The 22,289-nt window shown below is 40.1% G+C and overlaps 1 protein-coding gene across 12 annotated transcripts in view; it reads right to left on the reverse strand.

Moving 5' to 3' along the window:
• The window catches only part of NF1 (neurofibromin 1), a 1,956,660-nt gene that overhangs the window by 1,421,755 nt on the left and 512,616 nt on the right, over window positions 1-22,289 (reverse strand). For all 12 annotated transcript variants that reach the window (XM_085649550.1, XM_085649547.1, XM_085649544.1 and 9 more), the window contains exon 10: window positions 20,328-20,456. In XM_085649550.1, the coding sequence (XP_085505676.1) occupies window positions 20,328-20,456 (129 nt within the window). The remainder of the gene's footprint in view (window positions 1-20,327; window positions 20,457-22,289) is intronic.

Consider the following 22,289-nt stretch of genomic DNA (forward strand, 5'->3'; position numbering starts at 1 on the left):
TATATATATATATATATATATAGAGAGAGAGAGATATATAGAGAGATATATATATATAGAGAGAGATATATAGAGAGATATATATATATATATACACACTTGAAGCATTCATGAACTGCCAGCACGCAGCGCGTAGCGAAAATGAACGCACAAACTCCTCTTCGTCTGTGCTTAAGGTAATTCTTTATTTACTCCCTTCTGTCTGCCATGACGCGTTTCGGCCAGTAAAACGGCCTTGATCACATGAAGCTGGCTTTACAAGGTGTTTAAGTTGATAGCACCCGTGTCACGTGATGCATAGACATGGAAAATATACTATGTTAAAGAATTCTTTCCTTAAATGAAAAACAGACTAGGTTACATATGCCAAATCGAATTGCAGAAGCAACATAAAATGTTTGCAAGTCAATATTTAAATCAAATACTTAATTGATTAATATTAGTCCCATAAATTCAATTGCTCATGTCATAAAAACATGAATGCCGTTCATAAAGAGGCCTTATAATCAAATGCAATATCATAACTGATGCAATGTAAAAGTTAGAAAATAAATGCATAAATGCCGTTTTTTGAAGTGATCATCTATCAAATGCAACATATGCTGATGGTATTAATTGATGAGTTGAGGCTATCTGATCCTGAGCCTGAATATAGGATAAAAAGCTGCAGATAAAAACATATTGGTATATGCCATGTTGTCCATCTAATGAATAATATCACATGCGGTTAATCCTAATAAATAAAGTGCATGTGTGCGAAAAGTGCAAATATAGCTATAAAGTGCTGAGTGCAAATAATGTGCAAAATATTGCTAAGTTATTCTAGACAATGAAATCTATATGCACGATTAAATGAATTGAATATAAAAACCTTATATAAAAAATGTTGTTTATAAAGTTATCATATTCAAAAATATTTGGGAAGTGCTAACATAAAAATTAAAAAACATATATGTTGTGCGAGGCAAAACTGAATGCCAACATGATGGTAAGAGTGTAGTTAATCATGATTGAAGGACTATCCTGATATAGACAAAGCGTGTAATTCAGGGATTGCATCTTATAGAAAGTTATGTAAGTCTTCCGTGGTTTTGAGTCCAAGTGGGGTCTTGCTATCTAATTCCATTATGAATCGTGTCTCTAGTTGTTTCAACATGCGTTCTCTGTTGCCCCCTCGTTTGAGTTTGGGGATGGCATCAATAACAAAATATGCGAGGCAGCTAAGATCATTGTGATGTACCAATTTAAAGTGCCGTACCACCGGGTAGGTGGTGTCGTTGTTGACTATGGCTCTTAGGTGCTACAAAATTCGAGCATGTACCTGAAGTTTAGTGCTGCCTATGTAGTTGAGGCCACAACTTCAAGTGAGTACATAAACCACATATTCTGTGCGGCAATTATAGTGACCACCTATTTGGACTGGTATGGAACTGAATGGAGTGCTGTAATGAGTTCTGTTGACTCCAAATTTGCATGCCCTGCATTTGAAGAACCCCTTGACAGGTTGCAACAAAGTCCCCTTTATTGTATATTCTGGGTTTTTGCTGACCAATTGATTTCTCATTGAGACCGCCTGTCTGATAGTGATATTGGGTGCAGTCGAGAGTCTGGGCACTAAAACTGCATCAGTTTTGAGTATTGGCCAGTTGTTATTAATTATTGCCCTGAGTAGTTTATGTTGCCGATTGTATGTGGTAACTAAACGGGGTGCATTGCTGTCCAATGGGTCAGTTGCGCCAGAAAGTACATCAATTCTCTTGTTGGAACTCAGTAGAGTTTCTCTAGCCTTGAGAGCGGCTTTATCAGTAGCTTGCTGGAGGATATTATCACTGTACCCCCTAGCCTTGAATCTGGCAAGTGCCTGTTGGGAACATCTTGTATATTCCTCCTGAGTGCTGCAAATGCGCTGGACTCTGAGGAGTTCCCCATAGGGGATACTCCTGATGAGATGGTTGGGGTGAGAACTGGTGGCGTGGAGAGTGGCATTGCCAGCAGTTGGTTTCCTGTATAAGGTGGATTCCAACTGATTGTCAGATACATAGATAGTAGTGTCTAAAAATGCGACCATGGACGGACTAATGTGTGCAGTAAACCTAAGATTAATGTTGTTGTTGTTGAGTTCAGATATAAATATTTCAACACTTTCTTGGTCACCTTTCCAAACAAAAAACACGTCAATGTATCTGAGCCAATGCAATACATGTTGTTCATATGTTTTAGAGAAAGTGCCCATGAGAACCTGCTCCTTCCACCAGCCCACGTGCAAGCACGTATAGCTGGGAGAGAAGCAGGCTCCCATAGCCACGCCCCGTTTTTGATGATACACATAGTTGTCAAACATAAAAAAATTGTTAAACACCACTTGACCATTTCCAAAAGCATCATATTATGATTGTAGCAGGCTAGAGGTCTTTTGTCCAAATAATATTTTACTGCAGTTAAACCGGCATGGTGGTCTATGCTGGTATATAGCGACTCAATGTCCATCACAACTAGCAGTAAATTGTCTTCCCATTTGATGTTTTGGATTTTGTCCAAGAAGTCCCCTGTATCTCTTATGTATGAGGGGAGGGATTGCACAATTGGTTGTAGAAAATAATCTACATAATCGGAGATATGTTCGCTGATGCCACCGATGGCAGAGATGATGGGTCTGCCCGGTGGAGGATTCATTTCTTTATGAATTTTGGGTATTAAATATAGAGTAGGGATGATGGGAAAATCATTTATCATGAAATTGGCTTCTTGGTTGGAGAGGAGTCCTTGCCTTTTCCATCTCATAAGTTCTTTTTTGAGGGTGTCTTTGGCTTTTTGATATTCAACCTGGGTGGTTTTGGCATAACAATCTTCATTGGACAGTTGTCTAAGGGCTTCTTGAGTGTATTGTTCACGTGGCCAGATAACCACATTGCCTCCTTTTTCTGACATGTTAACCACAACGTCTTTATTGTTTCTCAATTTGCGAATGAGTTTCTCATATTGTACATTCTGATGTTTAGATCTAGATTTACTGTGGTTGGTTTTGCAGTACAGTTTCTTGATGTCGTGTATTACTCTTTTGTGATAAATGTCTATGGCATCCTTGGGCACCATAGGATAAAATTTGGACTTGGCTTTGAAAGGGCTGATGCCGGCACTAGGTGCAGTAAGATTGAGATCAGATAGTCTCTCTTGTGTGGGAGTTTGGCTGTTGGGCAACATTCCCTCTTGATAATTTTCATTATTAAGCTCACTGATAGTGAGCATGGTAGTTGCATCTGAAGCCAGGAGATTGCAAAGATTGCTGGAAGTGGTATTAATGGAAGTGTCAGCCATTGTGGTTTGTGTGTTGCCGTTCTTAATGGTAAAGAATTTCTGTAGTTTGAGCTTCCGAGTTTTACTATAATTGAAGCTGCTTTCTGGGCAATACGATAATCCAAGGGCTAATATTTGTGTTTCTGCTTTGGTTAATGTGAGTTGTGAGAGATTGAGTACTGTGTTTTTATCAGTTGTTATCTCCTGCGCCACAGTTTCCTTGTTTTTCCTCTTCCTGCATTGGCGCCTTTCGCGGCGCCGCGTGTTCCTCCGTTTGTTTCTGCCTGAGGAATATTGCGATCCACGGCCGCAGCATCTGCAGGCGGTCCTCTGCTAAAAAATGTGGCTCCTCTGCTGGACTAAGAATGGTAACTGGTTCTCCAGCTCTCTGTGCCCTGAGCATGCCATCGCCTGAATCATTATCACTAGTGAGCGAGCCTGTTTCAGAGCCTGATCCTACCTCGCTAGTTCCAGTTGCTGCAGTTTCGTTGCTTTGTATCGTGATGTTACGATTGGGATTTCCCAATTTGTTCTTCTTGGCGTGGTCATATTTGCGCGAGAACGTGAAAACTTGTCCCAACTCATAATCGGTTTTATCTCTTGCGTATTTGAGAGCCTTAATTTAGTCCTCGTGCTTTATCATTCTCTCTCCAATCTCTTTTTTAGTTTTGGTTATACATACATATACATATATATATATATATATCACCTACTGGCAGCCGCCAGTAGGTAGTTCTAGTTAAGACCAAGTTTCCATAGGAAGAGCATTTTTTGTTTTGCTTATAACTTTGGCGTTGTTTGATGAATCTTCATGATATTTTCCAAACTAATTCTTTGTTCATATCAGCTCCTATATAGAAAGTGTGGGGGTGTTTCGTCAAGGGGGGGCTCAAGAAAAAAGGGGGGTCCCAAAACGTGTTTTCTCCATGAAATTTCCATAGGAAACTTCAGACAAGGCTACAGATCGAACGGGTGAACGGAATTACCCCACATTTGGCAGAAAGAAGGGTCTTGGTCTAGAAAGCACGCTTTTGATTATTTGGTGTAAATCCGTTCTGTAGATTTGGAGAAATATCGAAATTTACAGATATCGATATTTGGGAATTCTGCCATTTGATTGGCTGAGCTTGCTGGTTATTGGCTGCGAACGGTTGCAACTAGGAAGTGTTGGCAGCCATTTTGTGATTCCGTTGAAGCGAGTAAGGGGAAAAAAGGGTGAAAAAAGTAGGAAAGAGGAGGGTAGGAGCACTGTGAGCTCTGTGGGGTGGTTAGGGTGTGCTATACAGGGAGTGTGAAGCGAAGTATTCACCCCTACCGGTGTGAAAGTGCTGTTTTGCCCAGAGTGAGATGGTGCTGAGGTGAGGTGACGGTAAACTCGGGGATGAAACCGTGCTTCTAAACCGTGAGCTGATTGCTGTAAACTGATGTGCTCTGGGCGCTGTAGCATAGATGTGCAAGTGGTGTTAGTATGCGTTTAGACTGTAGCGGGAGTGGGAAGCAAACTACTCACTCCTACCGGTCTGAAGACTCAGGGATCAAACGGTGAGCCTAAGCCATGAGCTGACTGCTGTAAAGTGATGGGCTGTGGGCACTGTAGGATACTGGCCGCTGTAGCATACCTGTTTAAGTAGTGTTAGTATGCGTTTATACTATACAGGGAGTGGGAAGCGAACTACTCACCCCTACCGGTGTGAAGACTCGAATGCAGTGTTTTAGCAAGCAGCAATAAAGAAATAATCGTGAAGAATATAATGCAAAATGTTGCAATGCCAGAGAAGACAAATGGTGAAATCAGGTGTGTCTAAGAAAACAAAATGCCTGTGTGTAATAAAGCGATGGAGTCTGAAAGTTATATAAAGAGTGTCTTTATTTAAGTCCCATAAATGGACCCACTGGTGCAAGAGCTAAGGCATCCAGCAGAGGCAAACTCCAACCGCTTCTGCTGTATTCAAACCTAAGCTCCTGCATCAGTGAATTCCACATTAAATGTTACAGTTCCATGTGACATAAACAATACCTATTAGACATGAATGACTGTAAATTCTATAATGAAAATAAAAAGTTGGATACGATTACCACATGTATCCTTTAACAAAAAAAACAAAAACAAAAAAATTATTCCAAAATGTAATCATCAAACTTCTTGGGTACCCTGGAACTCCTTTTTTGTAACACAAAATTATCAACAGCAGAACAGTCAGCAACCTCTTCTACAGTAGATTCAATTTGATGTGTGTCAGAATTTTTAATAGTTCTACTCACATCAGAACTTTGAGGAGGAACACAAACATTGCGCTTCTCAGAAGCACATTCGGTACCCTTCTCGTCAAACCATACATTATTGTCTTCAGCCCTTTCGAAAAAACATTCTTGTGCAAGAGCTAAGGCATCGAGCTGAGGCAAACTCCAACCGCTTCTGCTGTATTCAAACCTAAGCTGCTGCATCAGTGAATTGCACATTACATGTTACAGTTCCATGTGACATAAACAATAGCTATTAGACATGAATGAGTAAATTCTATAATGAAAATAAAGGTAGGATACGATTATCAGACTGTGCCAACTAGTTCCTAAACAATGTCGTGTTTTTTGATCTTGATCGCCAGCTTGTGAGCAGAGGCTGAGGATGAGCTAATTTGTGTGAAAGGGCTTCGTGAATAACAGGCAGGGAGAGAGACGAGTGCACAAAGAATAGACATGGTTTCAAAATGGATGTCATGTTTAGGCTAATTTAGCAAGTAAATAGCTTATTTGCATAGGTCATACATCACCCATCCCTGGTTAGGCTGGCGACGTAGGGGGCAATAATGAAAACAGAGTTCAAATGCCTGAGTATACTTAGAAAGTTATTATATGAAAATATTTCAATTGAAGTGTATTAAAAGATTGTATAGGAAAAAGTCAAAAAAGTTGGAAAAAAATTAATCCAAGGATAACGTGAATTTCTTACAATTCTTGGAGTTTGCAGTCCAGAAGTTCTTCAGCGGTTTGAGATGTGTAATGTCCCAAGAGGTCATTGTTGCCATTGTGTGAGAAAAGGGAAGCAATCCAATTCATATCCTCGAAGGGACAGTAATGTTCCTCGAATGTTGGAGCGGCAATTTGAATTGGCAGGCAATCTGCGATGTTGTCAAAGGTCGCACATTGCAGGAGAAGTGTCGCGGCTGCGCAGGAATCCCATTCCGCCAGGATACCTTTTTGCGTTGCATCCGCCATTGCTCCACTGCCCGTACAATCAAGTTCATGGTTTTCAAGATACTCCATTACCTGCTGGATATCGGGAGCGATTGTAGGGATGTTGGCAAGGCATAGATCCATTCGCCAGTCGGATGGGCAAGTTTTGCAATAAAAAGATGGTTGCACGCAGATTGCATATGTGTAAATAAATATCATGTTGTAGCTGGCTCCGATAATAGTTAAGAGGCAGGCAGCCGAAAAGTTGTTCCATTTTTTCACGGTATTGATGTAGTTCGCGTAGAAGCGTATTCTGTCGGACATGATTGTTACCACAGGGTGCGCAGCCATTTTTTACAAGCAAAAATAGTAGTAGGATGGCCGCACACAGAGTGAGAATTATGGGCACTGTTCCTGTTATTCCAGAGATGATTGAATGAATGAAGTCTGGTATTATACCAAAAACAGTTTGAAAGCCTGTGACAAGGCCGGAGGAGACCGTGTTAAAAAAATGTGCCAGATCTGGAGTGTCAGATGTGTTGAAAATTGTGTAACAATTCACAAAGTGTAATGGGAGGTTCGTATTTAAAAGGGACTGTATTTTACTTGAAGTTCGTGCTATCTGCAGTCGATACATTTGTTTTGCAGAAGTGAGGGACACTTCTGTTTGAAACAAAAGCGCTTTCAGTTTGCTCACTTTAATTAAATCTGTTTTCAAAGTAGGTATTGAAGGCCAAGTTGAACTGCGGGAGTTACTTTGTGTGGATGGGAATAGACATTGCCACAGGAAGTTACTCGGTTTGAAACAGTAAGGACATACGGTATGCCAGCTCAAATTCCATATCGGTCTATGTTATTAAGAACCAGATAACTGCTGTTAGAAAGCTGTGGGAATGTTGGTCTGATTGTGGGAGTTGGTGTGCTTTTAAGAAAGCACGCAAGATTGGGGGCTATAAGCTTAGAAGCGTCATGCAGTTGGAAATTCTTGCATAGTAATGAATGACTGACATTGTGGTCACACTTTTCACCTGTGAGAAAAACTTCTGTATCCTCTTTAAGACAGCGATATGTAAATGGGAGAAACCACTGCTCGTGAATAAACATGCTACATTATATAATCGCATACAAAATGACAAACAACATGTACACCTTGCAGACACTACACTACGTACTGCGGGAACCGTGGCTAGCCATGTACACAAACCAAACATGGTATGGCACCTCTGCCACACAATGCAGAATGCGGGGAGAGATGGGAGCAAAGAATGTGCGAAGGAGGCAAGGGATTCTCGATTATAAAAGTATACAATTCAAAGTGTTGATGGGATGTGCCGGAGAGACTGGAGTATGCAGAGCACAGACATGTACATGTCAACATACACTAATGGACTATTGAGTGAAGTGGACAGTGGACGCAACCATGATAGTACAGTCAGTAGGGAAGATTACGAAAACAGAGCGTACGTGCCCCCTCGCCGCCCCCCAAATCTTTAGCGTAGTGGGCTGGCTCGTCGTACGCAAGGCTAGCGTAGGGGTATGAATAGAAGGCATGTTTCTCTGGGTGTGGTTGTCTTCCGGAATGGCGAACGTGTCTGCCGGGTCTGCGCAGCGTACACCGCCACGAGGCTGACGCCGTGAGCGAAGGTGGGTGCGTGAATGATGCTCTCAGCCTGCTGGTACCCAGAAACTGTATTGGCCGCTGCGACGCACATATGCCCCACAGTTCACCTTTTGAAACAGTCGTATGTGAAAGAGGGCCCACCACGTGCCGGCGGAAGCTCCTGGCCCGAGGTCTGCGAGCTGGGAAGGCTTCTGAGATCAATGCTGGCTACCACGACACAGGCACACAGCGCCCAGCCTGAGGCCCGGCACCGTGGAGTGGTGTGTATACTAACACATTAGTCCAACAGGTACCAACAGTGGAATGTTGTCTTGATCCCACAATGTACGATGTTAGAACTTCCTCTGAGAGTGGAGATGAAGGTACTGCCTTCGACCAGGTGCAACCAACTCTAGGTCCCAACAGTGGAACGGTGTCTTGATCCCACAATGGACGATGTTAGAACTGCATCTGTCAGTGAAGATGAAAGTACTCCCTTCGACCAAGTGCAACCAACTCTAGGCCCCAACAGTGGAACGGTGTCTTGATCCCACAATGGACGATGTCCGATATTACCTGCTGCTTGGTTTTCACAGAACTCCCTCCGTTGAGGTGCATCACACTCTGTGCTTCCGTAGCTAACTGCTGCACATGATTATTGGGCTTGGTTGACTGCAGTCGCTGGAGTACACCGCGGTGCAGCAGGTCCGAACAGTGAAACGGGGTCTTGATTCTATGATTGAGGATGTCAGACGTTAAAGTATGTGCTGATTTCTGTGTACCCCCTCCGATCAGGTGAAACCAACTCCGTGCTTCAAAATCCAACAGCACATGGCTGTGAGGCGTTAATGACCACTGCCTCTGGCCTACACTGCAGTCAGCAGGGCTCAAAATTCAGATCGAATAGTGATTGTTAAATTACAGAATCCAGTAGGCAACTAACTACAACATCTATTGAAATATACACAATATCCTTTTAGTATACTTGCTTGAAGAACTTTTTTTTAGACGAGTTATAGGTATAGTACAATGACCAAATTCTTCTTGGTAGTGGAAAAGAACACTGCTGTCCACACTGTAGACTGTTATTCAGAGATCGCAATTCGAATTGTTTTGATTTATTTATTGCAGAGTTTTTTGTAAGTTATGTTGTTGTATTTTGTGAAGAGGAAGTGAGAAAAAGTATTCATGGATGTCTGTGCTGACTACTGCCTTCAATTTACACTGCAGACAGCAGTGTTCACAATTCAGATCGAGTCGCTATTGTAGATGACACTGTCCTGTAGGCAAAAGACATTCCTCCAGTGCGCTCTGTCCGCACTAGGCATATGTATTTATCGCAGGTTCCACATACGCTTTTTGCTGCTTCGTGTACTACAAACAGGACAGCTCAAGTCAATGCCACGTGGCTGTGGGCCCTTGCTGACCGCTCTCTCTGGCCTACAGTGCAGACAGCAGTGTTCACAATTCAGATCGAGTTGCTATTGCAGATGATGCAGTCCTGTAGGCAACTGACATTGCTCCTAGTACAGCCCGCCAGCAGCACGGATCATCGCTGGCTGTGCACATGCTGAATGCTTTTGATGTGGCTATCTGAGTGCACTAGAACTGATGGACCTTTTATGATACAATCTTTTTGTGCATTATTTCAGATCTACTGCCTGTATTTCAGTATACTGCAAGTTATGGTTCTTTTACGATAGAATCTTTGGTGAATTATTTCACATCTACTGTCCCAACCTTACTGCAGCACAAACTATTGACCCTTTTATTATTAAATCTGTGTGTGTGATCCAATGATTACTGTTGTAGTTGATGCTAGCAGCAACCATTCCCTGAGGGCTGGTTTACACTCACCCCACACGCATTCAGGACACACGTCACTGTATATGTGACCCTGGTAATAAAAAGGAGTCGAGCACACGTGCCCGTACCCACTTCAACTATCTATCTGTGTACGTGTGTTCATTATCTATGCATGATACTGCCCCTGGGCCGTACCAGATTACATTGTGCTGTGGGCAGCGTATGCAACCATGTTACCTCTGGCAGTGGGGAAAACTTTGGTTATGTAACTTTTAGGTGCATGGTTATCACAGGTGGAAGGCTACTTTACAGACCATCAATATTGAGGAAGATGATGGTTGCATGTTATGTGTAGTGTAAGATATGTGTATGATGGTTTGTCTAGACAAGATTGATATATTTTAATTCTTGGAGGAACAAATTTGTTCCTCCAAGAATTAAAATATATCAATCTTGCCTAGACAAACCATCAGAACTTTTGCTAAAATTAGGGGGATAGGGGTCTCCCCCTGTCATCGGGCAAGAACCAGCACCTTTTGACCAACGCTTAATACCTGGCGAGTAAGGGATAGGGGCCTTTCTCCCCTCTCTTGAAGAAACCTAAGATATGTGTATATAGCAAAAAGCTTTCTAAAAAGCTCTCTAAGCAGAAGGTGTGTCTCATCAAATGCTGTAGAGGGAATTACTAAAATGGGTGGCGTAAAATGGGTGGCGTTCTCCAAATGCTACAATGGGAAATGTTATGAACTAATCAAATGCTTTTTTTTTTTAAGGTCACATGGCAATCGCGCACACAGCGTGCAAGGAGATCGCACCCAACGCGATTTTGAGAAAATATATTTACCATAATATACGTTTATTACAGTTAGAAATATATAAATGTTTAAATTATTTTAGATTATCGCTTGCTCTCATATACACTTTAAAGTTATTTAGATATAGTTTTGAGACAAAGAAACTAGCACACTGTTAGCGTTTAGGACGGGTTTCTTAAAAGAAAGGCAAAACTGATTTCAACTGCATTAGGAGCGTGTTTACAGCAATCAATAAATGGTTGACCGCCCGTGTTTAAGAGTGCGTCTAACTGCGCTATGAAGCCCCGCTGGGCGGAGTCGATGCTACATAAGATATTACATAAATAAATATAAGGGGGCTGTTAACTTTGTTATTCTGTTCAGAGGTGGGGGTCTGTTCTTTAACTGAAGACCCAATAAGAGATGGCAGCTAACACTTGTTTGAAGAGGCGACCCCTTTCACTGGACCTATTTACCTCTCTTATCACAAGAGCCGGGCCCCGCTGTCCCCAAACTAACCCCTCCAGCCACCTTTTAAGATCTCTTATCAGTCACCAGCGGCCTCCGCCCATGCGAGAGACATTAAACCTCTGTTAGCACAATCGGGGCGAGTGTCTGGTGTCAAAGGATGGCTGGTTATACAGGGGCTCGTTCACGGGGCCTCGGCACACGCTCTGAAGAGAAGTGAGGCAAACAGGCCTGCATCCTGCAGCCAGCCAGTTGAACGTGGTTTGAGTCACTGCGTGCCGAGCCGGAGGCAGCTGCTGCACTACAGAGTAACACTTTTGGCGCGCATGCGCACGATATAAAGCATCGCGCGCATGCGAGAGTCTGGACAGGTCAGGCAAAAGAAAGTGCGAATGCAGGCATGCGATGATATGGAAAAAAAAGCAATTACAAATGCAATAGGACTCGTATTTACGCGAGTCCTATCGCATTGTAAACAAGCATTGGAAATGCAATAGGTCTCGCATTAGTTGGAGCTGGAGCTATTGGTATTGTAAATGGCAATGTTTTGTACTTTGAAAAAGGTCTTGTGTTTGTTGGAGCTATTCACATTGTAAATGGCAATGTTTTTTATTTATCCTTAGGGTTTTATATAGCACGAACTTAACAGCCTCAGTTGTGAATTTCGATTCATTAAAGTTTTGTGAGCCCTGAAATTTGCACAAGTAAAGTGCTAACAGTATAAATATGGGCACTGTTTAATAAACGAAGCCACTGCAATACAAGAGCAAAGGTGACCGAGTGACTGCTTCTGGGTTGACGGAGTTGCTTACACTCACTGGCCGTTAAAGCTAGCTAGCCCGCTACTATGAGTTTATCAAACTTAATGCTATGTTTTCTTATGTTATGTTATGCTATGCAATGCTATGTTATGCTATGCAATGCTATGTTATGCTATGCAATGCTATGTTTTGTTATGCTATGCTATGTTTTGTTATGCTATGTTTTGTTTTGTTATGCTATGCTATGTTTTGTTGTGTTTTGCTATGCTGTTTTGTTTTGTTATGCTATGCTATGTTTTGTTATGCTATGTTTTGTTGTGTTTTGTTATGCTATACTATGTTTTGTTATGCTATGTTTTGTTTTGTTATGCTATGTTTTGCTATGATATGCTTTGTTTTGTTATGCTATGCTATGTTTTGTTATGCTATGCTATGTTTTGTTGTGTTTTGTTATGCTATGCTTTGTTATGCTCTGCTATGTTTTGTTGTGCTTTGCTATGCTGTGTTTTGTTATGTTATGTTATGCTATGAGGTTTTGTTGTGTTTTGTTATGCTATGCTTTGTTATGCTATGCTATGTTTTGTTGTGTTTTGTTATGCTATGCTATGTTGTGTTTTGTTATGCTATGCTATGTTTTCTTATGCTATGCTGTTTTGTTGTGTTTTGCTATGCTGTGCTTTGTTTTGTTATGCTATGTTTTGTTGTGTTTTGTTATGCTATGCTATGTTTTGTTATGCTATGCTATGTTTTGTTGTGTTTTGCTATGCTGTTTTGTTTTGCTATGCTGTTTTGTTTTGCTATGCTGTTTTGTTTTGCTATGCTATGTTTTGTTTTGCTATGCTATGTTTTGTTATGCTATGCTATGTTTTGTTATGCTATGCTATGCTTTGTTTTGTTGTGTTTTGTTATGCTATGCTATGCTTTGTTGTGTGTTGCTATGTTTTGTTATGCTATGATATGTTTTGTTATGCTATGTTTTCTTGTGTTTTGTTATGCTTTGTTATGCTATGTTTGTTTTGTTATGCTATGCTATATTTTGTTTAGTTATGCTATGCTATGTTTTGTTGTGTTTTGTTATGTTATGCTATGTTTTGTTATGCTATGCTACGTTGTGTTTTGTTATGCTATGTTTTGTTATGCTATGTTTTGTTATGCTATACTATGTTTTGTTATGCTATGTTTTGTTTTGTTATGCTATGCTATGTTTTGTGTTTTGTCATGTTATGCTACGTTTTGTTATGCTATGCTATGCTATGTTTTGTTATGCTATGTTTTGTTGTGTTTTGTTATGCTATGCTATGTTTTGTTATGCTCTGCTATGTTTTGTTGTGTTTTGCTATGCTGTGTTTTGTTATGTTATGCTATGATGTGTTTTGTTATGCTATGCTTTGTTATGCTATGCTATGTTTTGTTGTGTTTTGTTATGCTATGCTATGTTTTGTTATGCTATGTTGTGTTTTGTTATGCTATGCTATGTTTTCTTATGCTATGCTGTTTTGTTGTGTTTTGCTATGCTGTGCTTTGTTTTGTTATGCTATGTTTTGTTGTGTTTTGTTATGCTATGCTATGTTTTGTTTTGTTATGCTACGCTATGTTTTGTTGTGTTTTGGTATGCTAGGTTTTGTAAATGGCAATGTTTTTTATTTATCCTTAGGGTTTTATATAGCACGAACTTAACAGCCGCAGTTGTGAATTTCGATTCATTAAAGTTTCGTGAGCCTTGAAATTTGCACAAGTTTGTTTTCTTATGTTATGTTTTGTTATGCTATGCTATGTTTTGTGTATGCTATGTTTTGTGTATGCTATGCTATGTTTTGTTATGCTATGTTTTGTTTTGTTATGCTATGCTATGTTTTGTTATGCTAGGTTTTGTTATGCTATGTTTTGTTTTGTTATGTTATGCTATGTTTTGTTGTGTTTGTTTTGTTGTGTTTTGCTATGCTGTTTTGTTTTGTTATGCTATGCTATGTTTTGTTATGCTATGCTTGGCTTTGTTTTGTTGTGTTTTGTTATGCTATGCTATGTTTTGTTGTGTGTTGCTATGCTATGTTTTGTTTTGTTATGCTGTTTTCTTGTGTTTTGTTATGCTATGCTTTGTTATGCTATGTTTGTTTTGTTATGCTATGCTATATTTTGTTTAGTTATGCTATGCTATGTTTTGTTGTGTTTTGTTATGTTATGCTATGATTTGTTATGCTATGCTACGTTGCGTTTTGCTATGCTATGTTTTGTTTTGTTATGCTATGTTTTGTTTTGTTATGCTATGCTATGTTTTGTGTTTTGTCATGTTATGCTACGTTTTGTTATGCTATGCTATGTTTTGCTATTCTATGCTTTGTTTTGTTATGCTATGCTATGTTTTGTTATGCTATGCTATGTTTTGTTGTGTTTTGTTATGCTATGCTATGTTTTGTTATGCTCTGCTATGTTTTGTTGTGTTTTGCTATGCTGTGTTTTGTTATGTTATGCTATGATGTTTTGTTGTGTTTTGTTATGCTATGCTTTGTTATGCTATGCTATGTTTTGTTATGCTATGCTATGTTGTGTTTTGTTATGCTATGCTATGTTTTCTTATGCTATGCTGTTTTGTTGTGTTTTGCTATGCTGTGTTTTGTTATGTTATGCTATGATGTTTTGTTGTGTTTTGTTATGCTATGCTTTGTTATGCTATGCTATGTTTTGTTATGCTATGTTTTGTTGTGTTTTGTTATGCTATGCTATGTTTTGTTTTGTTATGCTATGCTATGTTTTGTTTTGTTATGCTATGCTTTGTTGTGTTGTGTTGTGTTTTGGTATGCTATGTTTTGTAAATGGCAATGTTTTTTATTTATCCTTAGGGTTTTATATAGCACGAACTTAACAGCCGCAGTTGTGAATTTCGATTCATTAAAGTTTTGTGAGCCCTGAAATTTGCACAAGTAAAGTGCTAACAGTATAAATATGGGCACTGTTTAATAAACGAAGCCACTGCAATACAAGAGCAAAGGTGACCGAGTGACTGCTTCTGGGTTGACGGAGTTGCTTACACTCACTGACACATATATATATAATAAGCTACGTATAGATGGAGATAGGACTTTATCTAGAGCCCTCTGTAATTTGTGTTAATAGATTTGCCCTTTTTTTTTTTATTAAATATTTGCCCAGGATCACAACGTGAAACCAGTTTATGGGTCAAGAGCATTACAATTAGGTTGAGAATAATATTTGAGTCACTAAACCTGCATGTCTAGTAAAATTGTTATGATTTTTGAGGCCTGTATAGTGAATGGAACAAGTTTGCTATAAAGTATAAGGAGAAACCCACGCTTCACTTTCACTCAACGTAACCATTTACACCAAATGTACTGGACCCCAAAGCAAAGGTGGCTAAGATGTTTCCCGACATTTCAGACACATGCCTAGCGCACTACTCAGACTTCATACAAATGGTATGGACCTGCGACACAACTGCATGCTTCTGGGCACACCTAATGACCACACTACAAGCAATCATGGGCAGACATATTGAACCAGACAGTAAAACTCACCTCCTACCCTGCCCACCGAAACATAGAAACATACAAATGTATAGACCTAGATCTAGTCCTATCTGAACGCACCATAGCTATGATGTGGAATTCAGTAACCCGCCACCCTCTCCCACCCCAACCCGATATTAAGCAGTGGCTAAGGGACATAGGAAAATGGACCAGAGGCGAGACAGGCGCTCTGCCAAATGGGGTGACAGCACAGCGCCACTGGACTTGACCGCTGGGAAATGCTCCTGGCCGCGGTACAAGCTAAGACCGAGAAGAAACTCCCCTAGGGGACCGCAAGCACGATGTTCACTCGCTCTTCTAGCACCTGTCCCATGAGCCACGATCAACCCGGACGATTCCAGCCAACAGGGATATACGAGGCGTGGTGGTGTCACACGAGACATACACTGAGACCTTGCCCCACACAGCACACTGCACGTTAGCACCACTGTCCAGCATGCGGCGAACTCTTTCATCAATGTGCACAATCCCCCCTCAACACAAAGATGAGCATTCTGTTAAAGCTGGGCTTGACGACTGTTATTATAGCTTCACTATTTGTATTCCCTCGGACCATGGAAGAAGACACAAAGCTTCTGTTGAGCCTAATGAGCTATACCTAGCAACACATACATGACTGACATTGTATTTATGTACTGTGGCAAGAGATGGGACAACCAGTAACATGTTCCTTTAACCTCTATGTATATGATGAAAAAACACCCTCTCAGCAACAATATTCTATCCCAAAACAATCCACTTCAATTTCAGGTACTATTTGCCCAAAAGAGCAACACACCAATCAGTAAAAGAATAAATAGGGGGATTTCTGCTCTACAAACCTGAAGAATATATATTAGTAAAAAAGTAGTGAGCGAAAGTCGCCAGAAGATTTTTCATATTTGAAATATCCCTAGCAAATAGCGTGGAACTCTAAAGTAGAACACAGTATAGTAACCAATTAGGCATATCTGGAATAGTAGGTTTGGTGTACTTGGTGCCACTCTGGCCATATTGTCAGTTCCTCAAATTGTGTTAAAGGAGAGCAAGGAGGCATGCACATTTTTTTTTTTTGCATTTTTTAAAGGATCGGTCTCCTCATCCTCACACCTCTTAAAGAGGGAGGGCTATAAAGTAACATTAATAACAAGGACCTGAGACTACCCTCATCCAAAAAGGGAGATAAAGTAAGATTATTTATGAAAGGATAAGCAGGAAGATCAATATACTCTTCGTTATCTCGTCTTCAAATTGATAACTAAGCTGCATACCATAGCCTGGTGTCTGCATCATAAGCACCTGGGAATGTATTGAGGACCTCCAATGTAAATTACAAGCTAAAAGTTTGGGCCTTCATAGCTCAACCTTCACCTATTTTCTATATTGCAGTGTCTGCTTGGGTCTCAGTGAATGTATCCTTCTTGAAAGAGAAAAACCTAAAACAACTTTGCAGTCTTTAATGCTCGCCCAGTCTCAAAAGCAGAATGTCTAAGTCAGAAAGGCTTTTAAGCCAGGTAGGCATCACTAAAATCAAGGTGAGCGAATTAATGCCAACAATTTGGCAAACATGACTGCAAAGGACAGTATGCATGGAATAAAAGGTCAAGAGTTCTGAAATCATATACCTTATGGAACTTCTTCTGCATCACTGTAGAGTTAAATAGGTAATAATATATTATATGGTGGCTTGGGAATACCCCCACAAGAGAAGACTCCATACACTCAACATTGACAAAACCCCATTAGTTGTCAATTATGCAAAGGTATCACTCATTAGAATTTGTCACAAAAAACTTCAGTGTATTCATGTGGTGTATCTAGTAATTCACCTGCCTTGCAAGGGAGAAAGCCTAGGGGTATCAACAGTATACTCCAGCTTTGGATGAATGAGCCAAAATTCTTAACATTAGAACACGTAGTTCATAACAGCCATAATTCAAACAAACAATTATGGGACAATGGATGCAAAATTTGCCACGTGAATCCAACCATAGACGACTGTATTAAATATTAACTGAATTGACAAATAATGTCCAGGCATATGGAGGCTTCCCACATATTCAAATTTGGCGCATCTGAGAAAGATTGTGGTTTGTGATATAAAATGGAGATATACATTTCTTCAATACCTAAAATGACTAACAACACATTTGTAATATCAGAGAAGGATGCCGAGCCTCACTTGAGAACGTTAAGGACCCATCCAGTGTGTTCATTCATTCTAATAGAGCAGCCAGTTAGTTTTACTTGTGTTAGTTTATATCTGGACTCCAAATGCTAAGTGAACAGTACAGGTCAACTTTACTTACCTATAATCAATGGTTTGCAGCTTGACCTTTTGTAGATTCACATTATTTGCACTGTACTGCTAACAAGGTCTAGATCTGAAATTCTTAATTTTTTAAGGTTTTCGCTTGGCTTCAAGAATGATTATAAAGAGTCATTATTACATCACACTGAAGCTGACAATACACCGTTACACGTATTCGAACTTCGATTATAGAGCTTCAATGAAATATGAAGTGCGTTTTCACAACACAATCTGAGCCAGCTCAAAGGCAACCTATTAAACATTTGGTGTTACCATCTCATGGTGGAGTTCTACAGCTAAGATGGTATCGTTGTAGGCTTTTTCTGTAAATACCTAATCGGATCTCAGTGAACCGCTAGATCAAGATGACACTGTCTCATGCCGGTGTAAGGTTCTACATGACGTACAAGGCTATGAGCCCAGAAGTGCATGGAAGCACCATATTGATGTTTCAGAAGTGCAATGAAGCACCATATTGATATTTCAGTGGTTACAAACAAGAGAACCTATACCCAGAATAACAGATTTTGTCTTGAAAGAGAAATGGGGGAGGGTGGAAGTAGACCCTGTAAAGAGCTCATGTAAAGAACTTGCTATTTACATGAACACACCGCAGGAAAATGAAGGATATTGGTATAGGGATCAATAACTGCAGGTGGTAAAATAAAAGGGTTCTCGCAGCATTTTCTTGAAACAGTTCGCTACATATGTAGAAAGCTTCTTGAGCCAAACTCTTGAAGTGAGAGGTCCTGTATTAATCAAGAGATTTCTCCACCATGAACGAGGACACATTGGTGGGGTTAGCTTAAATGCATTTACAATTAAACAAAGCACAAGTCCAAACCTGCATTGGCATAGCCAATTGGTCTCGCTTTTGGGACCTTACAAGTGTTTAGCCATGCAACAGTTGCATAACTAAATACTTATAAGGTCCAAAAAGCGAGACCTATTGGCTATGCCAATGCAGGTTTCTGTTTATTACTGCTCTGTAGTAATGGCGGCACCCGTGCTTTAGCTTAAACATCTTAAGCTAAAGTCGGGAGCCGAGATTGCTTCAAAAGTAAAGAATTGTCTATTTCTTTACTTTTGAAGCAATCTCAGCACCCGACTTTAGCCTAAGATGTTTAAGCTAAAGCACGGGTGCCACCATTACTACAGAGCAGTAATAAACAGAAGAGAAAAAAAAGAATTCGATCACGGAGAACATTAAAGCGGCCGCGAAAGTGATCGCAATCAAAAGCGGCGCGCGCGCCCGCGCCCATGCACTGTAGCTCTTGACTGGCCATGGCAGCACTTTTTTGAGCCCTCACAAAAAGTCTCGCCAGAACAGCACATACGCTGGGTAAGGCGAGACCTAAAAACAGAGCCAGTTAACTTAGTATAGAATTTTTAAGGCAAGATCAGAATAAGCATTTATAATAATCGAGAGGTAGGCGTTGAATTGTTTAGACTAACTCCTCCTCTATTTCAATCTCTTTCAGAGTGCAGCATAGAAATCTAGAAAAGGTTCACACTGCAAAAAAGACCACTAAGGCCATCTAAGGTCTTTGCCACAAAGAAGGGACGAAAGAAATGTGCTTATTTTTTCACTGCAGTGGCATCACAACTTTTGGAACAGCGATATGAATGTACTAAGCACCACAACGTTGTCAGCTACGACACTTTTTCAACCACAAAACATTTTAGCACAGATGAAGGTGCACGGGGCTACATCATTGTGAAATCTGTGCTGGTTTATTGAGGGTCCAGGGGTCAAGTTTTCTATGTCTGCCCATTGATCAATGCTTTCAAAAGAAGTTGTGAAGAGTGGCAAAAGAAGACATCCTAAACCTGAAAGCAAGGCTGTAAAGAAAATGTATGTTGGGTACAGGGGTAGACCTAGCAGTACCAGAAGAATACAGACTACGTAACTAATCAGAAAACTCAATAGCTACTAAATGGCCACCACAAACGCCCATTAGGAGACATTCCTCAAACTATGGAATTTGTTCTGCCAGCCAGTAGACGGTTTTTCAAAGCAGATTTTAGGTGAATAGAGATGGGATATTGTGCTACTACTGCTGTGTTCTCCAATTTAAAAGCATTCATGACCAAGGGTGTGTACCAAGCAGTTAAGTGCAGTGAATGCAATGAAGGCAAATATCTTTAAGACTTTTTTTTAGAGAGACACTGCGTGTTAAATCATTAATGCTGCTGTTGAAAATGAAAATGAAAACATTTTCCTTCTGAAATATTGAAGACCATTATGATAGCCTGTGACAATCAATCTAGTTCAGAGTAGGTCTGCTGCTCAAAACAACACTTGCAGTTTTGTGCCAACTTTCACTGGCACTTTAAAAAGTTCTAAAGGAAAAATACATGCACAAAATTATTAAGAGACCACTAGATTAATGATTGAAGTACAATTGGCATCCCCATAATGCTCAGTAGGTACAAACTGGACAGGAAAGTTACTTTTTAAATTATTTAAAATTATGAAATTTCATGTCTGGATGTTTTTGAATGGCCAATATTCAAAACAAAATTAACAACAGTTCACTTAATAGTAAATTGCATTTATTTCTAACGATATTTTAGCTTAAACATACTGAATTTTACCTTAAAGTGCTGATTGTTGTGAGGGTTTATTCGAAAGCAGGAAACCAAGCAGTCAATCATCAAATCTACATCTGCATTCTGATTGCCTGCACCTCTGGAGAATGGCTTGGCGGGATTAAAGAGTAGGGTCTAATTCAAAATAATAAATAAAGACATACATTCACTCAATGTGGGTGAAGAAAGAACAGCTTTCTTAAATGTTAGACTATATGAATGAGAGAAGATCACTGAATGTATACATTCATGGAATACAAAACTTACAAAGGGGATACAGTATAGCCTTCATCCCAGTTTTTAGACTTACTGCAAAACAAGGCCTTCCTTCTCTAAACTTTCAATAAAACAGATTAACAATTCTATCAACTTTGCTTTTTATCATGCAAACACAAGACTAGAAAGAAATGAGCCAGACAGAGAGGACTCATGCATGCCTTTGATGTGGATAGATATAACATATGCCTGATCTGATCTAATGATGCTGCATATGCAAGCTTACACCACAGGCACCCAGTTCTCAAACAAAACTGGCAGACAGCTAATACTTAGCTTTACAATAATAATTGGGAATTTCCCTCAGCTTTGACAGTTAATAGAGAGTAAATAAAATATTCAAGAATGTGTTTGGGCCAGTGCATCCATTTGCTAAAATAGTCGACGATGATTGATATACAACCCTACCTTCACAACTCAACGAGTTAATTTTCTGTTGAGACACGATACAGCAATGATAAAACGTCAAGTTCAAAATCGGATTCATTTATACAGAAATAAAAAAGAAAGTTGTGGATAATGCTATATTTGAAGGCCAATATAAACAATGCATTTTTTGGGATCTGACCGAGAGACAGCTTTAAAACATGAGTATGTTAAAACAGCTTTGGATGTTTCAACATCCTCATGTTTTAAAACAAATTCATTAATTGGCAAATTGAACAGTTTTCGCCTTTGGCTGCTATTGGTTTTGTCAATAGTTTTCTCCTATGCTGTACAGCTTTCCCGATGTTGTGTCACGTGGCTAAAGAAAACAGACTTCAAAAAAAGGCACAAGAACATGGCGGCACATTATTTTCTATTAGCAACACGGTAGAGGTGTAGAGTTGTGGCAGGGTAAGGGTAGAACTGCAGGGTGACCAATGAGCGTGAAGCAATTCGGGCAGTGGGGGAAGCAAGCATGGGGCGTAGGAAGCAAATAAGGGGTGGGGAGAAGAATCAGCAAGAGAGCATAGGGGAGCAGGTGGAGGAGAATCAAACTGGTGAGCAAGCAACAGGAAAAGTACGCGGTGAGGGAGAAGGACGGCATAGACGGGGAGAGAAATAATGAGGGTAGGGGCGAGGAGTAGTGTGTGAGAGGGCATAGGAAATAGGCAGAGGAAAGTACGTGTGCAAGAGAGCGCAGCACGGAGTGGAGGAAGGGCACAATAGGGAGAGAGCTGGAAACACATGTATTCTTGTGGAGTGGTTAAAGCAAAAGCACAAGTATGTCCCTTAAAGAACAGTGGAAGTAAACTGGCAATACTCCAGGTGAGAGAGACACAAGATGGACACAGCAATCAAATAAGAAGCAAGCAAATGAGTGAAAGGAAAGTCAACCAATGGTAAGCAATGGGCGGACTCCAAAGCCCTGTATTTTCTTGGTAAGCCCACAATACGTTTTTTAACAGACAGCGAGTCCGTGGTCTAGTAGGCTCAACCTAAAATACATACACATATTGTAGAAAGCTGGATCTTTATATACTATACCAAAGTAAGTATAGTGTGCACAGGGTCCAGTGGAGTCCCAAAAGTAGATAATACCGTACTCTTTATTTGTGGTAGTGTGGGCAAGCAGTAAGGCTTGATTAGAGGGTAGTGTTAAGCATTTATTTACACACTCAGGTAAGAAATGATGTCACACACTCAAAGACTGAACTTAGACCAATTTGTTTGTATAAAAGCTTTATTTAGTTGTGTTTTATTCTCTAA

This window comes from Triturus cristatus, chromosome 3_2, assembly GCF_964204655.1.
Source record: "Triturus cristatus chromosome 3_2, aTriCri1.1, whole genome shotgun sequence".
In the NCBI taxonomy this organism is placed as follows: Eukaryota; Metazoa; Chordata; class Amphibia; order Caudata; family Salamandridae; genus Triturus; species Triturus cristatus.